This window comes from Theropithecus gelada, chromosome 2 (assembly GCF_003255815.1).
Source record: "Theropithecus gelada isolate Dixy chromosome 2, Tgel_1.0, whole genome shotgun sequence".
NCBI lineage: Eukaryota > Metazoa > Chordata > Mammalia > Primates > Cercopithecidae > Theropithecus > Theropithecus gelada.
This window is the reverse complement of record NC_037669.1, coordinates 53,492,960-53,513,364: the sequence shown is the minus strand read 5'-3', so window position 1 is coordinate 53,513,364 and position 20,405 is coordinate 53,492,960. Positions and strand designations below refer to the sequence as shown.

At 44.4% G+C, this 20,405-nt stretch overlaps 2 protein-coding genes across 9 annotated transcripts in view; both read left to right on the top strand.

The window, feature by feature from the left end:
* HRH1 (histamine receptor H1) overlaps nucleotides 1-4,879 on the top strand; it is a 130,462-nt gene extending 125,583 nt beyond the window's left edge. For all 4 annotated transcript variants that reach the window (XM_025376152.1, XM_025376151.1, XM_025376153.1 and 1 more), the window contains one exon: nucleotides 1,084-4,879. In XM_025376152.1, the coding sequence (XP_025231937.1) occupies nucleotides 1,113-2,582 (1,470 nt within the window). In that variant the 5' untranslated portion in view covers nucleotides 1,084-1,112 and the 3' untranslated portion in view covers nucleotides 2,583-4,879. The remainder of the gene's footprint in view (nucleotides 1-1,083) is intronic.
* Nucleotides 4,880-10,491: 5,612 nt separating this feature from the next.
* ATG7 (autophagy related 7) overlaps nucleotides 10,492-20,405 on the top strand; it is a 278,547-nt gene continuing 268,633 nt past the window's right edge. For 4 of the 5 annotated variants that reach the window (XM_025374532.1, XM_025374526.1, XM_025374523.1 and 1 more), the window contains exon 1: nucleotides 10,498-10,598. The gene's annotated coding sequence lies outside the window, so the exon portion shown is untranslated. Of the gene's footprint in view, nucleotides 10,599-20,405 lie in introns of all 5 variants that reach the window. The other variant, XM_025374538.1, reaches the window with a different exon arrangement.

Genomic DNA, 20,405 nt, shown 5'->3' with positions numbered 1-20,405 from the left:
CAATCCTCCCACCTCAGACTCCCCAAATGCTGGGATTATGGGTATAAGCCACCATTTCCAGCCTACTAGCAAGGGTCTTGTTACATATTGCTTGGCATGATTTATGTAATTTTTAAAAAATTGTTTTTCAAATAGAAAAGTAAAACAACAAATATACTTTTCCAAATAACATAATCCCCTTTTCACTTGAGAACTTTCCTCAAAAAGATATGCTAGATTTATTTCATGCTTTATGTGTCTCTGGTGTGTCCCCTTAGAACCTCTTCTGTATCAGTCAGGGATGGTTTTAGCTGCAAGTAAGAACTCCCACAACAGTGATGTAAGCAAAAAGAAAAAAAAGCAAAGCAAAGCAAAACAAAACCCATTTAATTATTTCCCATAATAACAAGTCTAGGAGAAGAAGATTCCAGAGTTGGCTCAGCAGCTTAGTGACAGTAAGGCCCTAGGTTGGCATTTTCTTGGCATTCCCGATGGTCCCAAGATGACTGTCATGGCCTCAAACATCACTTCCTCACATCCTGTCAGGAAGAAGGAGGCAAGTGAGCAGCAACAACAATTTTTCTTGTTTTGCTCATTTGTCAGAAAGGAAGAACGTTCCTAAAAACTCCACCTCTGCCATTTGACATCCTCATCCAACTCTTTGGCCATGGTGGTATCTCATGGTCACTCCTCTATCCGCCACTGTAAAGAGGAACTAGATTGCCATATTCCGCTTAGACACATGAGGATGCAGCCCACATTCCCAGAACATGTGCAGAATTAGATTTCTACAAACTCCTTATTTACCTTGCTTCTGCCCAACTCTCTCACTAGAATGCACATTCTGTAAGAGCAAACATTTTTGTCTGTTTTGTTCACAGCTATATCCTCAATACCTAGAAGAGTGACAGGAATTCAATAAATAGTTGTTGAGTGAGGGAATGAATGCATGAATAAGGAAAAGGGGACATGGCTGTTGAGTAGGTAACCAGCAGTGTCTATTACCCCCAAGAGCATACAACTCCAGTCTGATGAACATCATGCTGCTAAGTGGCCACTGATCACCCAAGTCTCTGACCTTACTTTTTCTATCTTTTCTCCCAGGGAGTGAGCCATAATTGGTGGCTGCTCTTATGCCAATGACCCTCCCCAATTCCTCCTACCTCTTAGAAGACAAGATGTGTGAGGGGAACAAGACCACTATGGCCAGCCCCCAGCTGATGCCACTGGTGGTGGTCCTGAGCACTATCTCCTTGGTCACAGTGGGGCTCAACCTGCTGGTGCTGTATGCTGTACGGAGTGAGCGGAAGCTCCACACCGTGGGGAACCTGTACATCGTCAGCCTCTCGGTGGCGGACCTGATCGTGGGTGCTGTCGTCATGCCTATGAACATCCTCTACCTGCTCACGTCCAAGTGGTTACTGGGCCGTCCTCTCTGCCTCTTTTGGCTTTCCATGGACTACGTGGCCAGCACAGCGTCCATTTTCAGTGTCTTCATCCTGTGCATTGATCGCTACCGCTCTGTCCAGCAGCCCCTCAGGTACCTTAAGTATCGTACCAAGACTCGAGCCTCAGCCACCATTTTGGGGGCCTGGTTTCTCTCTTTTCTGTGGGTTATTCCCATTCTAGGCTGGAATCACTTCATGCAGCAGACCTCGGTGCGCCGAGAGGACAAGTGTGAGACAGATTTCTATGATGTCACCTGGTTCAAGGTCATGACTGCCATCATCAACTTCTACCTGCCCACCTTGCTCATGCTCTGGTTCTATGCCAAGATCTACAAGGCCGTACAACAACACTGCCAGCACCGGGAGCTCATCAATGGATCCCTCCCTTCCTTCTCAGAAATTAAGCTGAGGCCAGAGAACCCCAAGGTGGGTACCAAGAAACCAGGGAAGGAGTCTCCCTGGGAGGTTCTGAAAAGGAAGCCAAAAGATGCTGGTGGTGGATCTGTCTTGAAGTCACCATCCCAAACCCCCAAGGAGATGAAATCCCCAGTTGTCTTCAGCCAAGAGGACGATGGAGAAGTGGACAAACTCCACTGCTTTCCACTTGATATTGTGCAGATGCAGACTGCGGCAGAGGGGAGTAGCAGGGACTGTGTAGCCGACAACCAGAGCCATGGCCAGCTCAAGACAGATGAGCAGGGCCTGAACACACATGAGGCCAGCGAGATGCCAGAGGATCAGATGTTAGGTGATAGCCAATCTTTCTCTCGAACAGATTCAGATACCATCACAGAGACAGCACCAGGCAAAGGCAAATTGAGGAGTGGGTCTAACACAGGCCTGGATTACATCAAGTTTACTTGGAAGAGGCTCCGCTCACATTCAAGACAGTATGTATCTGGGTTGCACATGAACCGCGAAAGGAAGGCCGCCAAACAGTTGGGTTTTATCATGGCAGCCTTCATCCTCTGCTGGATCCCTTACTTCATCTTCTTCATGGTCATTGCCTTCTGCAAGAGCTGTTGCAATGAACATCTGCACATGTTCACCATCTGGCTGGGCTATATCAACTCCACGCTGAATCCCCTCATCTACCCCTTGTGCAATGAGAACTTCAAGAAGACGTTCAAGAGAATTCTGCGTATCCGCTCCTAAGGGAGGCTCTGAGGGGATGCAACAAAACGATTCTTATGATGTCCAACAAGGGGAAATAGACGACGAAGGCCTGTGTGTTGCCAGGCAGGCACCTGGGCTTTCTGGAATCCAAACCACAGTCTTAGGGGCTTGGTAGTTTGGAAAGTTCTTAGGCACCACAGAAGAACAGCAGATGGTGGTGATCAGCAGAGAGATTGAACTTTGAGGAGGAAGCAGAACCTTTGCAAGAGAATCAGACCTGTTTCTTGTAACTGGGTTCAAAAAGGAAAAAAAAGAGAATCAGACCTGGATGGAGCTCTCCTGCTCCTCAGGAACTATGGGAGCCTCAGACTGTCATTGTAATTCAAGCTTTCCGCGTCAAATGATTGACAACTGAAGGGACACGTGGCTAGGGTTCCACTGGAGAATTGAAAAGAACTCTTGAGCCCTCCTGGAATGGAGCTGTATGACTGTGCAGAGACCTTATCCATGCGAATAGTTGCTGTCTCCTTCCAGGGGTCACCTTGAGAGGCATGACAGCTGTTCCACAGGGGCCCCCTTCTCAGAAAACTTCTCTTCTGAGCCTCTTTTACAGCTTTCTCCAGAACCAGTGTCTGAACCACCCTGGAAATTCTGCCTTATTATTTCTTACTCACACATGTTTAGAGTGGATAGAAAATTATGCAGCTTGCACACCCATCGTCTTTAACCCCAAATTTCCTTTGGCTATTAAAAAAGTGGTGGCAAAAGTCGTCCTCAAAAGAAAGAGAAATGAAATATTTTTGAATTGTTGCACATTAAAAATTAAAAGAAGGAATGGGGGCAGAATGCCATATTTTTTGAGGGCTGTACTAGGTTTGTCTCATTTAAGTCCAGCAACACCCCACAGGAGGGGAATGTTCTAACTCTAGTTTGCAGAGGAGCAAATTGAGGTGCAGCAAGGTGAGAGAGGTACCCAAGGTCACATAGCTAGTTATGTGAGAAAGTTAGAATACAAATCCTCTGGGGTTCCAGCTTATTGTAGCTTATTTTCTCCAAAAGGCAAAAATGTGTCCTCTTGGCTGGGCATCGTAGCTCAAGCCTATAATCCCAGCACGTTGGGAGGCCGAGGTGGGCAGATCATTTGAGGCCAGGAGTTCAAGACCAGTCTGGCCAATATGGCGAAACCTTGTCTATACTAAAACTAAAAAATTATCTGGGCATGGTGGGGCATGCCTGTAGCCCCAGTTACTCAGGAGGCCAAGGCACGAGAATCGCTTGAACCCAGGAGGTGGAGGTTGCAGTGAGCCAAGATCATGCCACTGCACTCCAGCCTGGGCAACAGAGCAAGACTCTGTCTCAAAAAAACATAATATAGTATTTTAACAATGTGCCCTCTTAAGTATGCATACATACACATATACAGTATTCCCAAGAGTGGTGGCAGCTCAAAATGATATGCTGAGTAGGCGAACAGCTGACATGGAGTTCCTGTGCACCTACAGAAGGTGAGGCTTTGAAGGATCCAAGTGCATTTTTATCTGTGAGTTCTGTTGCGTTTGTCAAAAAGTCATTGTAATCTTTCATGGCCATACCTGTTCAGCAAAAACTGGCAAAGACATAGGAACATATAGTTTTACTTGGCGTTTATGTTGCAATCTGCTTCTGCTTGTGATTTATGTTTTAAAACTTGATGCTAAACCATAATATGTATAGCAAATGGAGCAAGCTGATATTTTGTATTTTGTGTTCCTCTTTGCATGATCTGTTAACATGAGATATTTTTACCTACCTAAAATATGATGTTTAAAAGCATACTGTATGTGATTTATTTATTTCTACCTTTCTGAGTCTCTTGGACTAAGAAGATGTATTGAAATGTACCACCACATGTTAACAAAGTTTGATACGGGGTTTCTCTTTGGTTTCTGATCACATTTGTAAATGTCTTTTCAAAAGGATTTACTTTTTATAAAAAGCTTCATTCTCACTTTGCTTTGCACTCCCCAAACTTCTTGTTCAGAACTAGGGGAGTTTAGGAGACTTTAATCCCAGTTTCAGAAGCTGCAGCTGGTCTGTTTCCAGGTCAGAAACCATTGTTCAGAAGACCTCCCTATGACAGAGCTGCTCCTCAGGGTGCCTTAGGACCAAAGAACACTCCAAAAGAGCACTCCACATGGACAAGTAGCTAAATGTCCATTCTTTATCATGAACAATCGAGGCAACTAGTGGAGAGAACCGATTGTGAACTCTGCCTCTGAGTCAAAGAGACCTGGATTTGAGTCTGACAAGAACAATAAATGGTCAATAAATATAAATTATCAGAGTCTAAGGAAAAAGGTCTATGAATTATTGTATACAGTGTCTCTAGTGCTTGCATAGTGTCTGGTATACAGAGGGCACTCCTATGCATTTTTAAAACATGCTGAGCACATACCATGTGCCAGGCTTTGTGTTTTATCTAATGTTATCTAATGGTATTGTTGCCGTTATGTAATGTTGCCTTTACAACAACTTCATGAGGGAGATTTCCATCTTTACAAATAGGCAAACTGAGGCCCAGAGAGATTGAAGAACTACTCCAAGGTCTGATTTTGGAATGTGCTTCCTTTCTACTTTATCAGTCTGCTCTTCCTACTCCTGTCTGAACGATGGAAATTAATTTTTGAATGTATAAAAGACAACAGACTATGATACAGAAATGTCAGCCCCAGCCCACTAAGAAAGCCCCATCCCATCAGTGGCTGATGGCTTGCACAAAATCCAGATGAAGTCAGGCCTTCTGCCCTAAATACTAAAATAAGCACCTCCTAAGAGAGGGCTGTTATAGGGACCTTGATCATTAAGAAAGAACCTTGCAGACCCAGAAACTCCTTCAGGATTCTTTTCATGGGCTTAAGGCTGATTAACTTCAAGCCAGTTCTTCAAATGACCAATTGCCCAATTTACCAATTTACCAAACATTGACTTCTTTGTAACTATTCACAAAATTTAATACAATTCATATTGGATGAGGTTTCTAATCACGTTTTCCTACAATGGTTGTGAAGTTGCAGTAAGTGATTTTGTTTTTTTTCATGGCAGCACATTGAAGAATGTTCAATTTGTCTTTGCCTCCAGCTTGCTGCTACTGCAGGGAGAGACAGGAAAGGAGGAATAAAGAGACTGCGGGTGACAGGGGAAAAATAGGAGGAAATGGGGGTGTGAGACAGGGCATCAGAGAGGAAGGACTAAGGGGAAAAGGTGGGGGACAGTGAAAATGAGAGAGAGGGCAAGGGATGTGCAGGAGATGAGGATACTGAAAGGCAGAGATGGGGAGTGATTGTAGGAGGAGACTAAGGTAGAGAGGAGCTGGGCATGGTGGCCTATGCTGGTAATCTCAACCCTTTGGGAGGCTGAGGTGGGAGGATCACTTGAGCCTGGGAGTTGGAGGCTGCAGTGAGCTATGATCACACCACTGCATTTCAGCCTGGGCAATAGAGCGAGAATCTGTTTCTAAGGGGGGGAAAAAAAAGACAGAGGGATGAAGATATGAGGAGGAGGCAGAGGGAGAAACTGAGACATGGGGAGATAGAAGAGAAGCAGAGAAAGGGAATGAAAAGAAAGTAAACTGAATGGCATAATATTAATACAATCAAGAAAAATCCACATTCAGGAACATATTCTTCATTAATGTATTCATATGTTTTTATTTATTTATTTATTTATTTATTTATTTATTTATTTATTTATTTATTTTTGAGACGGAGTCTTTGCTCTGTCACCCAGGCTGGAGTGCAGTGGCCGGATCTCAGCTCACTGCAAGCTCCGCCTCCTGGGTTTACGCCATTCTCCTGCCTCAGCCTCCCGAGTAGCTGGGACTACAGGCGCCCGCCACCTCGCCCGGCTAGTTTTTTGTGCTTTTAGTAGAGACGGGGTTTCACCGTGTTAGCCAGGATGGTCTCGATCTCCTGACCCTGTGATCCGCCCGTCTCGGCCTCCCAAAGTGCTGGGATTACAGGCGTGAGCCACCGCGCCCGGCGTATTCATATGTTAAATATATTCAAAGGCAGAATAAACCACCCTTATATTTTGATAAATAGAAAATTCCTTAAAATGCTCCTCTGAAAATAAAATGTAAACCTGTCAATCACAGTATCACATCAATCTTTAAAAGTTTGTGAAGCCCTTCCCTTCAATAGAAATTGCTATAAACCTTATACATTGGTAATGTTAGCAAAGTGTTCATTCAGAAAATCTATGAGCTTGCAAATTGTCCATTTAATAAATTGGTCATTTGGCTACTTGATTTGTGGACAATTTCTGACCTCTTTTGAAGATGGGCACTGCATGGACTTCCAGGAGGTGGATTTAATAGTCTTAACTCAGCATGAAAAAGATGCTGGGATGCTCCTGGCTGTTTATGCACCCTAAGTGCCATAGAGACATGCTATTGGCCAGGGATGGTGGCTCATGCCTGTAATCCCAGCACACCGGGAGGCTGATGCAGGCAGATGGCTGGAGTCCAGGAGTTCGAGACAAGCCTGGGCACCATGGTGAAACCCTGTCTCTACTAAAAATACAAAAATTAGCCAGGTCCTGTGATGCAAACCTGCAGTCCCAACTACTTGGGGGGCTGAGGCAGGAGGATCACTTGAGCCCAGAAAGTTGAGGCTGCAGTGAGCCAAGATTGGGCCACTGCACTCCAGCCTGGGTGACAAAGAGAGCCTCTGAATAAAATAAAATAAAATAAAATAAAATAAAATAAAATAAAATAAAATAAAATAAATAAAGTAAACATGCTGTTAAAGATCTTATTTGCCAATATCTATCATTCCACAATTTGTCAGGCTTTCAAAGCCTAGCTTGATGTGACATATAGTTCTCATTGTGGGGAGCATGTACTCTCCTCAACTGAGATGCAAGACAAATGATGAAGGTGGATTGACCTGAATCACTGTAGCTGTGAATAAGTGTCACAGGGCCTCGTGACCCTGCTGTGTCTGAGAACATTCTCTGCCTTTTTAAGGCTCCTGGGTCTGCATCCTTCTTAATGCTCCATGGTCTTGGAGCCCCAGTGGTCTGCCTACCCCATTCCAGGCAGTAGAGGCAGGTCTTCTTCCTTAGCCTCACCCTATCTTCCTGCTAACAAGGAAGCCTCATTTGTCATCTGAGCAATCATTAGCTCTGGTCCCCATATCTATTTTGGATTCCCAGACCTTATCTGTTAATTAACAAATATTTTTCCAGCACTTCTTAGGCCGTTAGGAGACAATGTCTGACCTGAGACAGAAAGACATGATTTCAACCCTGTGGAGCTACTTCAGGTTTGCAAGTGACAGAAATCAACTTTGTGAATAGTTACTAGAGTGTCTTAGTCTGTTTTGTGCTCCCATAACAGAATATCACAGACTGGGTAATTTATAATGAACAGAAATTTATTGGCTCACAATTCTGGAGGCTGGGAAGTGTAATATCAAGGTGCTGGCATCTGGTAAGGACCTTCCTGATGCATCATGACATGATGAAAGAGCAAAGAGAGGGCAAGAGAGACCAAAAAGGAGCAATCCCGCTCCTGTAATAAGGAACTCATTCCCATGATAACCGCATTAGTGCATTCATGAGGGTGGAAACCCATGACCTAAACACCTCTTAAAGATCCCACCTCCCAATATGATCACAATGGCAATTAAATTTTAACATGAGTTTTGGAGGGGACAAATGTTCAAGCCACATAGCATGGCATGCTTTGTGGAATCTAGTGATGCTTTGGATGACTTTGCTTTGAGGAGGGCTTGAGTCAAGTCAGCCATAGGAATCTCAAGCTAAGAATTCAAGGAAACTCCCTCTCTAGGATACTGCCAATGATCTACATAAACTAATCCTATTCCCACTCTATGAACATCAGTTCAAAAGTCCCAAACTCAGGATAAAGAATCGTCCTGTGTCCGCTTTACTTCAGTCAACTCTGGAGGGGGTAGAGGCTGGGATGGCACAGGTGGTACAAACATAGCTGGAGAATCAGCAGTTCCCAGAGAAGCAAGGATTACTGTGAGTTGGGCAGAAGCTCTAAAAGGTGTTCACTATAAAATCACAAAACCCAGCAGTGGAGTCAAACTTATAAAGAACTAACTTTAACTTAGGCTCATATATGCTCAATAGAGTAAAGCCTAGAGGTGGTGCATATGAGGTATGCCTTCATATAGGAGGTGACATCCCTACTGTTTGGTTGCAGGGAGCCGAGATTGCACCATTGCACTCCGGTTTGGGCAACAAGAGTGAAACTCCATCTCAAAAAAAAAAAAAAAAAAAAAAAAGAAAAAGAAAAAAGAAATCCTTCTTGCTGGGCAAGGGGGCTCACACTTGTGATCCCAGCACTTTGGGAGGTGGAGGTGGGAGGATAACTTGAGTCCAGGAGTTCAAGACCAGCCTTGGCAACATAGCAAGACCCCAGTCTCTACAAAAAATGAAAAAATTAGCCTGGCATGATGGCTTGCACCTGTAGTCCCAGCTACTCAGGAGGCTGAGGTGGGAGGATCCCTTGAGCTCAGGAGGTTGAGTCTGCAGTGAGCTATGATCACTCCACTGTACTCCATCCTGGGTGACAGAGGGAGACCCTGTCACAAAAAAAAAAAAAAAAAGAAAAAAAGAAATCTTTCTTAACCTTTTTGTGCTTCAGAAAGTGTTCACTACAAAGAAATACCATTCTCATGTCACTTAAATGACTCATGGTTGCCTCCCTTGTTTACTGTGGCAAGGTCAAACACAGTCCTTCTGAATTCCCATTCTTTGCCTCATAAATGATTACAGAACTGCTTGTCTCCATTGACCAGATGGAAAAAATGCTTATGAACCAAACTTGGGTTAAGCTTCTTTCCTTTCCCCAGGCTCCTTACTTTAACCCACTCTCAGCTTGAGCTAGCACACAACCCCTCCTGAGAATAGGTTGGTCTCAAGATAAAACATTCTCTGATCTAATATCTGATCAAGCCACCTCTTCATCCCACTTTCCATATTCGGTTGTTTCTAGCGTTGTTTACCTGCCTTTGGGGAGTGTTGGGGGTGGGGGAACCCTCTTTTTTCCTAACTATTGAAACATCTGAGGATTTTTTGGTTAGAGTGATCTCTCTGTTGCAATAGTCTCCCTCTGCTATTGCACAGTTCCTTCTCTCCTACCTCTCCCATTTCTTGCAGTAATCCTTTCTAATAAGTATCCTTATTAGTCTGGATTTGTTTTCTTATTTGCCAGAATCAAACAGACTTCAGATTATGTTCCTGGCCCAAAAGCCCTTTAACTTTCAGCAAGCCACCTAACTTTTCTTAGATTCTGTTCTTTCATATGTAACTTGACGATACCTTTCAGGACTCTTGTGAGGATTAGAGACGTAAAACCCTGAACATATGGTGGCTAGTAAATTAACAGCAGTCATCGTTCTTATGAGTCTAGAGTGGTATATCAAAGTTAACTTGTGAAAGGCCTTACAGGCCAGATAGAGAAACTTGTCATAATCACTGCTGTATCTTTAACACCTGTCCAGTGCTTCGCACGCGCATAGTATCTAACCAACAAGTATTGAGAGGGAATAACTTCATCTCACTTACAGTGAGGAGCTATGAATATGATGGCTGGTTTAGAAAAGGCAAGTTGGTCACTGTCGACGTTCACCGGCCTTTTCCTACTAAAATTCTCATCTCCTGGCTCTCCACACCTGCCACCCTCATGGCCCCTGTGTTGCGTTTGATGTCGCCTCTCCCGGAGAATGGCCATGGTGAGCATTCCTGTTATCCTCTGAAATCAAAAGAGAGAACGTGGGGCACTTTCTTAAAAGCCCGAAGGGAATGTAGACGTTCCGACACCTGGTGAGGGAGACACTTTCCATCGCCTCCCCCTGATGCCCCGCCCTCCCCACGGCTCAAGTTCCTCCCACTTAGCCTGGTGCTAGGGGCGCATTTCTCCGGCTTGCCTCTGGTCCTCTGCGCACGCGCGCCGCTTCCTGGTGGCAGGCGCGGGCAGGGCCGCGTTGCGTCATCGGGGCGCGCGCCTCAGAGAAAGCTGTGGTTGCCGGAAGTTGAGCGGCGGTAAGTGAGCAGCGGCGAGCGAGGGTGTAGTGGGGGCTTGCTGGGCCGGTTTTGGAAGCCTGGAGTCAAGGGGCGAGCTCTCCAGGGAGGGCGAGGGTCACAGCAGGTCTCAGGGTCTTCCTCTGCCAGCTTCTGGGTGGTCCTTCCTCCTCCAGGGACTCACTGATTACGGCTGGCGCCCTTCGTCTGTAGCCGCGTCCCCTCAGACTGGTTCAGTCCGGGGTCTTCTGACTAGGAAGCTCGTGCTAATTTCCTAAGTCAGCCCCTCCTGTCTTCTTGGTAGGCAATGCTCAGAATCTTCAGTGTTGGACCACGGGAGATAGGACATTTGGATTCCTAGCCTGGCTGTGTCTGGCTTTGCTGTCTCTCGCACGTTCCTTCCTCTTTTAAGCTGCTTTTTCCTCATCTGTAAAATGGGAATGATACTCCGTCATTTGTTAAGTGAGGAGGTTAAATAAGTTTACTTTCTGAGAAAGAAGATTCTCGATTCCTTGGTTACGGGGTTAAAAAATAATGCACAATAAGAATCAATCCGGTAAGGTAAATGCAGGTGTTAGAACATTTGTCAGAAATGGAGTCAAACTTTTAATTTTACCGAAATGAATTTTATAAGTACAGTACTAACGTGCATGATGTTGGAGAAGTAAAAGCCAAACTGTGTGTGTGTGCACGTGCGTGCAATTTCCTGATTTTTAAACACTGGCGACTGATGCCATTTTTAAAAAATTGGCAAGTAATTCTGTTTTTTAAAAACATTGGCAACTCAATTTTTACAAAACGCTGTTCAGCTGTAACCAGTCATATCTGTGGCTGCCAGTTTGGGACCTGTGGATCCCAGGCTCCCTTTTTCATTGTCTACTTAGATTTTTTTCTCTGACACCTCTGCCCACTGGCCAGATATCTTCAGTGACAGAAAGCTTTCTACTTCTGGTTGCTCCTGTTTGGTCCTTCCCCAGTTCTGAGTCTTAGGTTGAGCTGAAAGCAGCTACTCAGTAGTCTTAGCTCACTGTTCCTTCTTTAGGCTCTTGGAGTCATCCCTGCATTTAATTGCCCTATACGTCATTGAAAGCTGCTAGTTTGTCGTCTTCCTCTCACTTTTTCTTCTCTAGGCTAAGCATATTTAACGTATTTGCTGATAGTAAACTTAACGACGACAGCAAATTTTGTCGTGTTTTGTTATATCCCCAGCATATAGAGCAATGCCTAGCATTTTATATATGCTCAATACATATTTGTTGGATGAATGAATGAAACACGTATTTGCCTGTTATTGCCTGGCATTATTGTGGGCACTGGTGATCTATCAGTAAAATAAGATGAAAAAGAACCCTGTTTCATGGCACCTTCTAATAATAGTGGTGGTGCCAGCGGTGGCGGCATTGTCAATGAGGGTTGGTAGGTGTTTCAGATTCTGAAACGTACTACAAAAAGAAACAGGGTCATGGGATGGAGAGTAATTGGGGGAAGCATAAAAGCTAGCTGGTCAGGGATAGCTTCCCTGAGGAAATGACCTAACACTTGAATAAAAAAAAGGCCAGTCTTGGAATGGCTCATGTTGCTGAACTGCTCTCCCATCCCCCAACACTGCTCCAGTCTTGTTAAGCTGCTTGCAGGTGTGTCTCACCTATAGCCCTTTGCTTCTGCTGCTTAGAACATCTCCCCTTCCCCTTCCGTTTATCTTGGCCAGCTCCTTCCTGCCCTCATGTGACATGATTTTGAAATCCTTTAAGAGCTGAGTACTGGACTTTCCATTATTCAACCATAGGTTCCCTTTTCTGTTCCCAGCCAGCATCTCATTATAGAGAATAAACATTTATTGAGCTTCAGCTGTGTGTCTGGCACTGCACTGCAAGCTGGGAATACAAAAATGAGTAAGATACACATCCCTGTCCCCAAAGAGTTTACCTTTTTTTAAGTCAAGGAGATAGCAACGGTATGGTATGGAGCTATTACGGAGGTTTGGTAGAGGATAACTTAGGGTACTCATAAGTCAGGCTGACTCATCAAAAAAGGTTTCAGTGAGGAAGTGCTGCTTTAGCCAAGACCTAAAGGATGAACAAGATTTTACAGGTGAAGAGTGGTTCGAAGTGGTATGAGCAAAGGGCTAGAGGTGAGAATGCATGGCCTGCTTGTGGTTCACCGGAGTGGCAGTGTGGAGGTGTAGGATGAGAGGTGACTGGAAAGGTAAGCACTGGCCACATCGTGAAGGACCCTGTGGACAGTAGCATGTTAAGAGCACATAGACTTTGGGATCCAAGATAGCTGCGTGCCAGTATTCGCATTGCCACTGAACTAGTTTTGTGACCCTGGGCAAGTCACTTCCTTTCTAAGCTTCAGTTTCCTCATCTCTGTGAAGGGGAAATAAAAACTGAATGAGGTGATATATTACTCACTTGGCACTGGTAGATGATAAATAATAAACAGTAGTCATTAATACTGCCAGGCCTAGAAGTTTGGACTCTAAAATGTGGGGGTGGGGGTGGAGAGCAGGACACTGAAGATTTTAAAACAGGTGGGACATCCTCTCGTGTTTTAAATTACCCAGGCAGCAATGTGGTGGTTACACTGGACAGAAGAAGACAAGCAGGGGACCAGTTGGGTACAGTTGCAGTGATCCAGATATCAGGATGAAGATCTGGATGAAGGCAGTGACAGTGGAGATGGAGAGAGGTGGGAGGAGTTGAGAGATTAAGGAGGTGGAATTTGCTGGACTTTGGTAACTGATGGGATGAAACAGAGGAAGGAGACAAGAATCAGTATCTTGGTGGCGGGAGGGCAGAAATGAATTTGCTGTGTGGAATTAAGCAGTAACAAAATTCTTTGACTAGTGTCTCTGATTGATTAGCCCTGACCTCTTGATTTTATTTGGAAGTCAGTTTGCCTCTGTCGTCCACTTCTACCCATGGAAATGAAGTTCACCAATGTCTTCCTCTCCTTTTTTTTTTTTTTGAGATGGAGTCTCACTCTGTTGCCCAGGCTGGAGTGCAGTGGCGCGATCTGGGCTCACTGCAAGCTCCGCCTCCCAGGTTCACACCATTCTCCTGCCTCAGCCCCCCGAGTAGCTGGGACTACCTGTCGCCATGCCTGGCTGACTTTTTGTATTTTTTTAGTAGAGACGGGGTTCCACTGTTAGCCAGGTGGTCTCGATCTCCTGACCTCGTGATCCGCCCGCCTTGGCCTCCCAAAGTGCTGGGATTACAGGCATGAGCCACCGCTTCCTCTCCTCTTTCTGTCTCCTGATCTCCCCACCCTTCTCCAGTGCAATTAAGGCCTGATTGTATAATCAAGGGAGAATAAATACTGGAGGTGCTGCTCTGTTAATTGGTAATCAATATGTATTTCCATGATCTTGGCAGACTAAGGAACAGCCTATTCACTCTGTCTCAGACCAGCTTCAGAATGATCACTTTTGGGATTTCCTCACACCTTCACCCCAGTTACCATCCTTGAACTTGCTCCGGTTTGTCAGCCTCTGTTTGAGTGTGTGGTACAGAAAGGGAGTTCTCTTTCCTTGAGGACTCTAACCATGCAGAGCAAGACTGCACTTTTCTGGTGGTAACCTAAAGCCCTGCCAGCTCCATAGTAGACACATTGTGCTTTTGACACTATTACACTAGTGTGCCACCAAATAGGCCCTCAGCATGGCTCAGCCCTCCCCATATCCTCAGGCAGGTCACTTGCCTGTTTCCCTTTATGTCTTCCACATATTCACTCCTCTTCCACATATTCATTCCTCTCCTCAACCTCCTACCTTGACTTTTGCTCCACTAAGTTGCAGCCATCAATTAAGGCGTCTCAACTTCCTCTTCTATCCTTTGCCAGCTGATCTTTAGCTGACCCTATCTTTTTACCTTTAATTCTGTGAAAGAGATGGTGTTTAAGACTGAGTCCTCTATTTGTGCTTGAGATCCTATCTCCTCCTTTGCCTCAAGGACTGGGTTCCATCATTTGTTCATTTTCTTTCCTGTTTCATCAACCCTTCTCATTTAAATATTCTCTGTTTACTCTCGTTTTGGAAAAAACAAAAACCCTCCGATTAACCTATGCTGCACCCTGTCACGCCTCTTTTACCCAGCCACCTTTCTTGGAAGAGTTATCTAGAGTTGCTACCTCTACTTCCCTAAGTCATGGCTACAATCTTGCTCTCGTCCCACCACTCCCCAAAGTCATCAGACCTCAACATAGCCAGAATATCTGACCACTTTTCCTTCCTTATTTTTCTTGGCACATCTGACATTGCTGACCTTGCCCCTCACTTATGAAAACCCAGTCCTACTTTGTATTATCTCTCTGGCCATTTGTCCCTCAGTTTCCATTGTGGGCTCTTTTCTTCCCCTTTGTCCCTCACATGCCATTTTTTGCCAAGACTCTGCCCTCTACTATGTTCTTCTCAACCCCAGCTTCAAACTTGTTTATATGCTCGTGACCCCTGTTCTGTATCATGAGCCCAGATCTCTCCTGAGTGCTACCCTCAAACTCAAACAAGTCTAAAACTAAGCTCCTCATCTTCCCTTTGAACCTGCCGTTCTTTCTCTGTTCTTAAATCTTGCCAGTTCCCCTCCTTCCATTTAGTCATCCAAAACAGAACCCTGAGAGTCATCTCAGACTCTTCCTCTGGTACTATCCCTCCTTTCCATCTTTCAAGCCCAGGCATTCATCAGAGTTCTATAGATTTGACTTTGTTGCTATCTCCTGACACACATCGCCTCCATTTCCTCCCTTGCTCCCTCAGTTCAGGCCCCCCTCCCTTCCCACCTGTCTTTCTGCACAGCCTCCCAGCTGGTTGCCCTGCCTCAGGAGTCCAGTCCTCACTGCTATGGATTGCCTTTACTACGATAGAGATCTATGCAGAAACACAAATGCATAGCTTTTCACATAAGGCTTTTCATGATATGGCCTTTGCCTGCTTTTATGGCATGGTCCATCTACTCTGCCCCATGTGCCTCTGCTTGCTGCCATATAGAACTCTATTGGGGGAACCTGCCCCCAATATTTCACCGTAGGTTCTTTCTATTTTCTGTAAGTGTCAGCCGGCTGAGAAATAGAAAGAGTACAAAGAGAGGAATTTTACAGCTGGGCCTCTGGGGGTGACATCACATATCGGTAGGACTGTGATGCCCACCTGAGCTGCAAAATCAGCAGGTTTTTATTAAGGACTTCAAAAGGGGAGGGGCTATACGAATAGGGAGTAGGTCACAAAGATCACATGCTTCAGAGGGCAAAAAGGAGAACAAAGATCACATGCTTCTGAGGAAACAGGTCAAGGACAAAATCAGAAACTCCTGATAAGGGTCTTTGTTCAGCGGTGCACATATTATCTTGATAAACATCTTAAACAACAGAAAGCAGGGTTCGAGAGCAGAGAACCAGTCTGACCTCAAATTTACCAGGGCAGGGTTTCCCAATCCTAGTAAGCCTGAGGGTACTGCAGGAGACCAGGGCATATTTCAGTCCTTATCTCAACCTCATGAGACAGACACTTCCAGAGTCGCCATTTATAGACCTCCCTCCAGGAATGCTTTCCTTTCCCAGGGTCTTAATTATTAATATTTCTTGCTAGGAAAAGAACTTAGTAATATCTTCCCTACTTGCACGTCCATTTATAGGCTCTCTGCAAGAGGAAAAATATGGCTGTATTCTGCCTGACCCTGCAGGCAGTGAGACCTTATGGTTGTCTTCCCTTGTTCCATGAAAATCACTCTTATTCTGTTCTTTTTCAAGGTGCACTGATTTCATATTGTTTAAACACACATGTTTTACAATAAGTTTGTACAGTTAACACAATAGTGGTCCTGAGGTGATGTACATTCTCAGTTTATGAAGGTAACAGGATTAAGAGATTAAAGTAAATACAGGCATAAGAAATTATAAAAGTATTAATTTTTGAAACTGATAAATGTCCATATTAAAATGAAATCTTCACAATTTATGTTCAGAGATTGAAGTAAAGGCAGGTGTAAGAAATTATAAAAGTATTATTTGGGAACTGATATATGCCCATATTAAAATGAAATCTTCACAATTTATGTTCCTCTGCCACTGCTCCAGCTGGTCCCTCGGTTCGGGGTCCCTGACTTCCTGCAACAGAACTCGTTTGTATTTTCTCAAACATACCATCCTGGTTCATTCATTTATTGTTTCAGTCATCAACAAGTATTTATTGGGCACCTATGAGGTGCTAAGACTGGTGTTAGAAAAACAACGATGAATAGGGGAAAATCAGAAGCTGACACGGTTCCTTTCTCATAGAATTTTCATTTATTCATTGTTTCAGTCATCAGGTATTTATTGGGCACCTATGAGGTGCTAAGTCAGGTGCTAGAAAAACATTGATGAATGTGGGAAAATAGGAAGCTGACATTTTTCCTTTCTCATAGAATTTTTATTCTACCGAGGAGGATAACTGCGTACGTGCTATGAAGGTGAGGTAGTTGGTGCTTTTTGAGAACTAGAATACAGGAGGATCAACCTAATCAGAAGCTGAGGGAGTCAGGGAAGGCTTCCCTCAGAAGTGATGATTGAGCTGTGATTTGAAAAGTGAGCAAAGAAAATCACTAGATGATGGATATGTGGAGGTGGCCAAGAAAATTCTAAGCTTATGCAGAGGCCATGGGGTGTTTCTGTAGTTGATGTGGAGCTGAGTCAGCGTCCTTCCTTTGCCTGGAGAGTCCCCAGTTCCTGCCTCTAGCCTCCTAATCCAGGGGTCCTTGCATGGGGCTAGTGCTGCCATCTAACCCCCCCCCCCCCGCCCCTTTCCCAACCATCAACAGCGAGTTTGGAAGTTTGTGGAGCTGTTTTATTTTGCTTTGTTTTGTGACATTGACCAGAGGGCATTACTGCATTTATTGAGAGAGAGAGCCAGAGATGCTCAACATTCTGCAATGTGCAGGAATAGCTCTAAACAAAAAAGAATTGTCCCATCCAACATGCCAATAGGGCCCCTGTTGAGAATCTACTTGGATGTTCTTAACACCTTGGCTTAAGGGTTTCTATAGGACATTCTTAAAACCTTGGCTTGGCCAGGTGTGGTGGCTCCCACCGGTAATCCCAGCACTTTGGGAGGCTGAAGTGGCCGGATCACAAGGTCAGGAGTTCGAGACCAGCTTGACCAACATAGTGAAACCCCATCTCTACTAAAAATACGAAAATTAGCCAGGCATGTTGGTGGGTGCCTGTAACCCCAGCTCCTCAGGAGGCTAAGGCAGGAGAAACGCTTCAACCCAGGAGGCGGAGGTTGCAGTGAGCCGAAATTGCGCCACCGCACTCTAGCCTGGGTGACAGAGCAAGACTGTGTCTCAAGACTCCATCTCAAAAACAAACAAACAAACAAACAAACAAACAAACAAACAAACACACCTTAGCTTAAGGGTTTCTATAGGAAACACTGTTGCCTCATCAGTCTAATTTAGATGTCCTTCCTCCTGTAACATTTTATACCAACACCAGGCTACACTGTATTTGTTTTACCTCCAAATTGCTATACTCTGATTCCTCTTCTGTTTTGCCGTCTGTTTTGGCTTCAAAATTGTTAGCTCTTTAAAGGTGGGGACCGTAGTTTTTTTGGCCATTGAACCCTGAAATGTAGCACAGGGACAAGTATATAACGTAACTGTTTATTGAAGAAATAACTATAATGGAAACCCCAATTTCTTTTCTTTTCTTTTCTTTTGAGACAGAGTCTTGCTCTATCACCCAGGCTGGAGTGCAGTAGTGCGATCTCAGCTCACTGCAACCTCCGCCTCCTGGGTTCAAGCAATTCTCAACCTTCTGCCTTCCAAGTAGCTGGGATTATAGGCACCTGCCACCATGCCTGGCCCTTTTTTGTTTTTAGTAGAGACAGGGTTTCGCCATGTTGGCCAGGCATGTTATTGGTAAACAATATGATGTTAGTCCTGCTTTTTGAGTGCCTCCTATGGGCCAGATGTATGCATTTTCTAGTTGAATCCTCACAATAATTCTGCACAGTAGGTGGTATCGTATCCCTGTCTAACAGAAGAGGAAACAGACTCGGAGAAGTTGAATGACGTGTCCAAGGTGGTGTGGCTAGAAAGTAGCAGAGACAGAATGTGAACTCAGGTCTCTCTGGCTTATGAACCTATGCTCTTTCCGGTCTAGTAGACCATCTGCCTTGTCCAATTGTTTTCTTGAACTTAGATTTAAAGCCCTAGATTTACCGCTATAAAATTTCAAATCTTGTTAAAATAGGCCTGCCATTCCAGATGGTCGGAATCTTTTTTTATCCTGAATTTTAGTCACTTGTATTGCCTGTTTCTTCTTGTGTCATGATGTGTATGAAACTGATAAGCAAATCTACATCATTATCCAAGCTATTGATAAAATATGGCAATAAGAATATTGACTATATTTATTTATTTGCCTATTCCCCCTGCTTTTAGCCCCAGCATAGGGTTCAGTGCACATGAAATACTTAGTAAATGTTGATAAATATTCATTCATGTGAATAAATAAAATAAATTGGACAGGCCCAGAGACCAAGCCAAAGACCTGCTGCTATTAGCTCCTTTCTAATTAACATTAATTAATTCAGTAACCAAGATCCTTTGAATAAGATTGTTTTACTAGTTCTTAATCCCTCTAATTATGTCAGGATTCAATTCCTGTATCTTCATCTTGTCTACCAGGATTTCTAGAGCAACCTTGTAAGAGACATTTCTGAGACCTGTGTGTCCTGTGTCTATGATTCTTCCCTGATCAAGGTAGGAATGCAGTTACTCTGTCATGACTTTTTCTTAGAGAAACCATATTGGCCTCTTGTGATGACTTAGGGCTGCCTCATACAGTTATGTAGGCTGTGCACTGCACAAGAGGCCACATCAAAGGGCGTTCCATTTATATCGTAGGTATTGTGGGTGCACTTTTGTAATGACAGTGGCAGAGAAGGCTACTATGTCTTGAGCTAACCTAATCAGTATATTACAACATTTCTCTAAAGGAAGTAAAATCTTGAAACGAGTGTAATTTTCTGATTGTACAAAGGCGCTAAGTGGACTAGAGTGGCCCATATGGGCCTATCCTGGGAGCAAAACTTCCATCCAGTGGTCTTTAGAACCCATCTTTATTCTTATCTTTGAAAAATCAGGCTGGCACGGTGGCTCACACCTGTAATCCCAGTACTTTGGGAGGCTGAGGCAGGTGGATCGCCTGAGGTCAGGAATTTGAAACCAGCCTGGCCAATATAGTGAAACCCTATCTCTACTAAAAATATAAAAAATTAGCTGGGCGTAGTGACGGGCGCCTGTAATCCCAGCTACTCGGGAGGCTGAGGCAGGAGAATCGCTTGAACGTGGGAGGTGGAGGTTGCAGTGAGCTGAGATGCCATTGCACTCCAACCTGGGCAACAAGAGTGAAACTCTGTCTCGAAAAAAAAAAAAAGAAAGAAAAGAAAAAAAGAAAAATCAAACATTTTGAAAATCTGAAATCAGGCCTTTGTTCGAGCCAGTTTTTCAGTACCTCTCTCATTTCTTAGGATTCTTTAAAGATCACCAGAAATGAAAACCACAGAGATGTTGTTTTTTAGAAGCAAGCCTTCATAACTCAGCCAGCTTTTAGGAAACCATCTTAGATTTTAGTTGTTGGTTGGCATAGGGCTCCACAGTGATTCAGACGAATCCAGGTGACTGTCTCTCAGATGAACAGAGGAATGGGCAACACTGTTGATCAGTGGAGGTAACAAAAGGACTCAGAAGGAGACACACTGCCCTCCATCTTCCTGGCAGTATTACTTCCTCTCTCCTCTTTCCCACATTTTCTCAGCTGTCACTATCCCTCCCATGTAGGCTTCTCAGA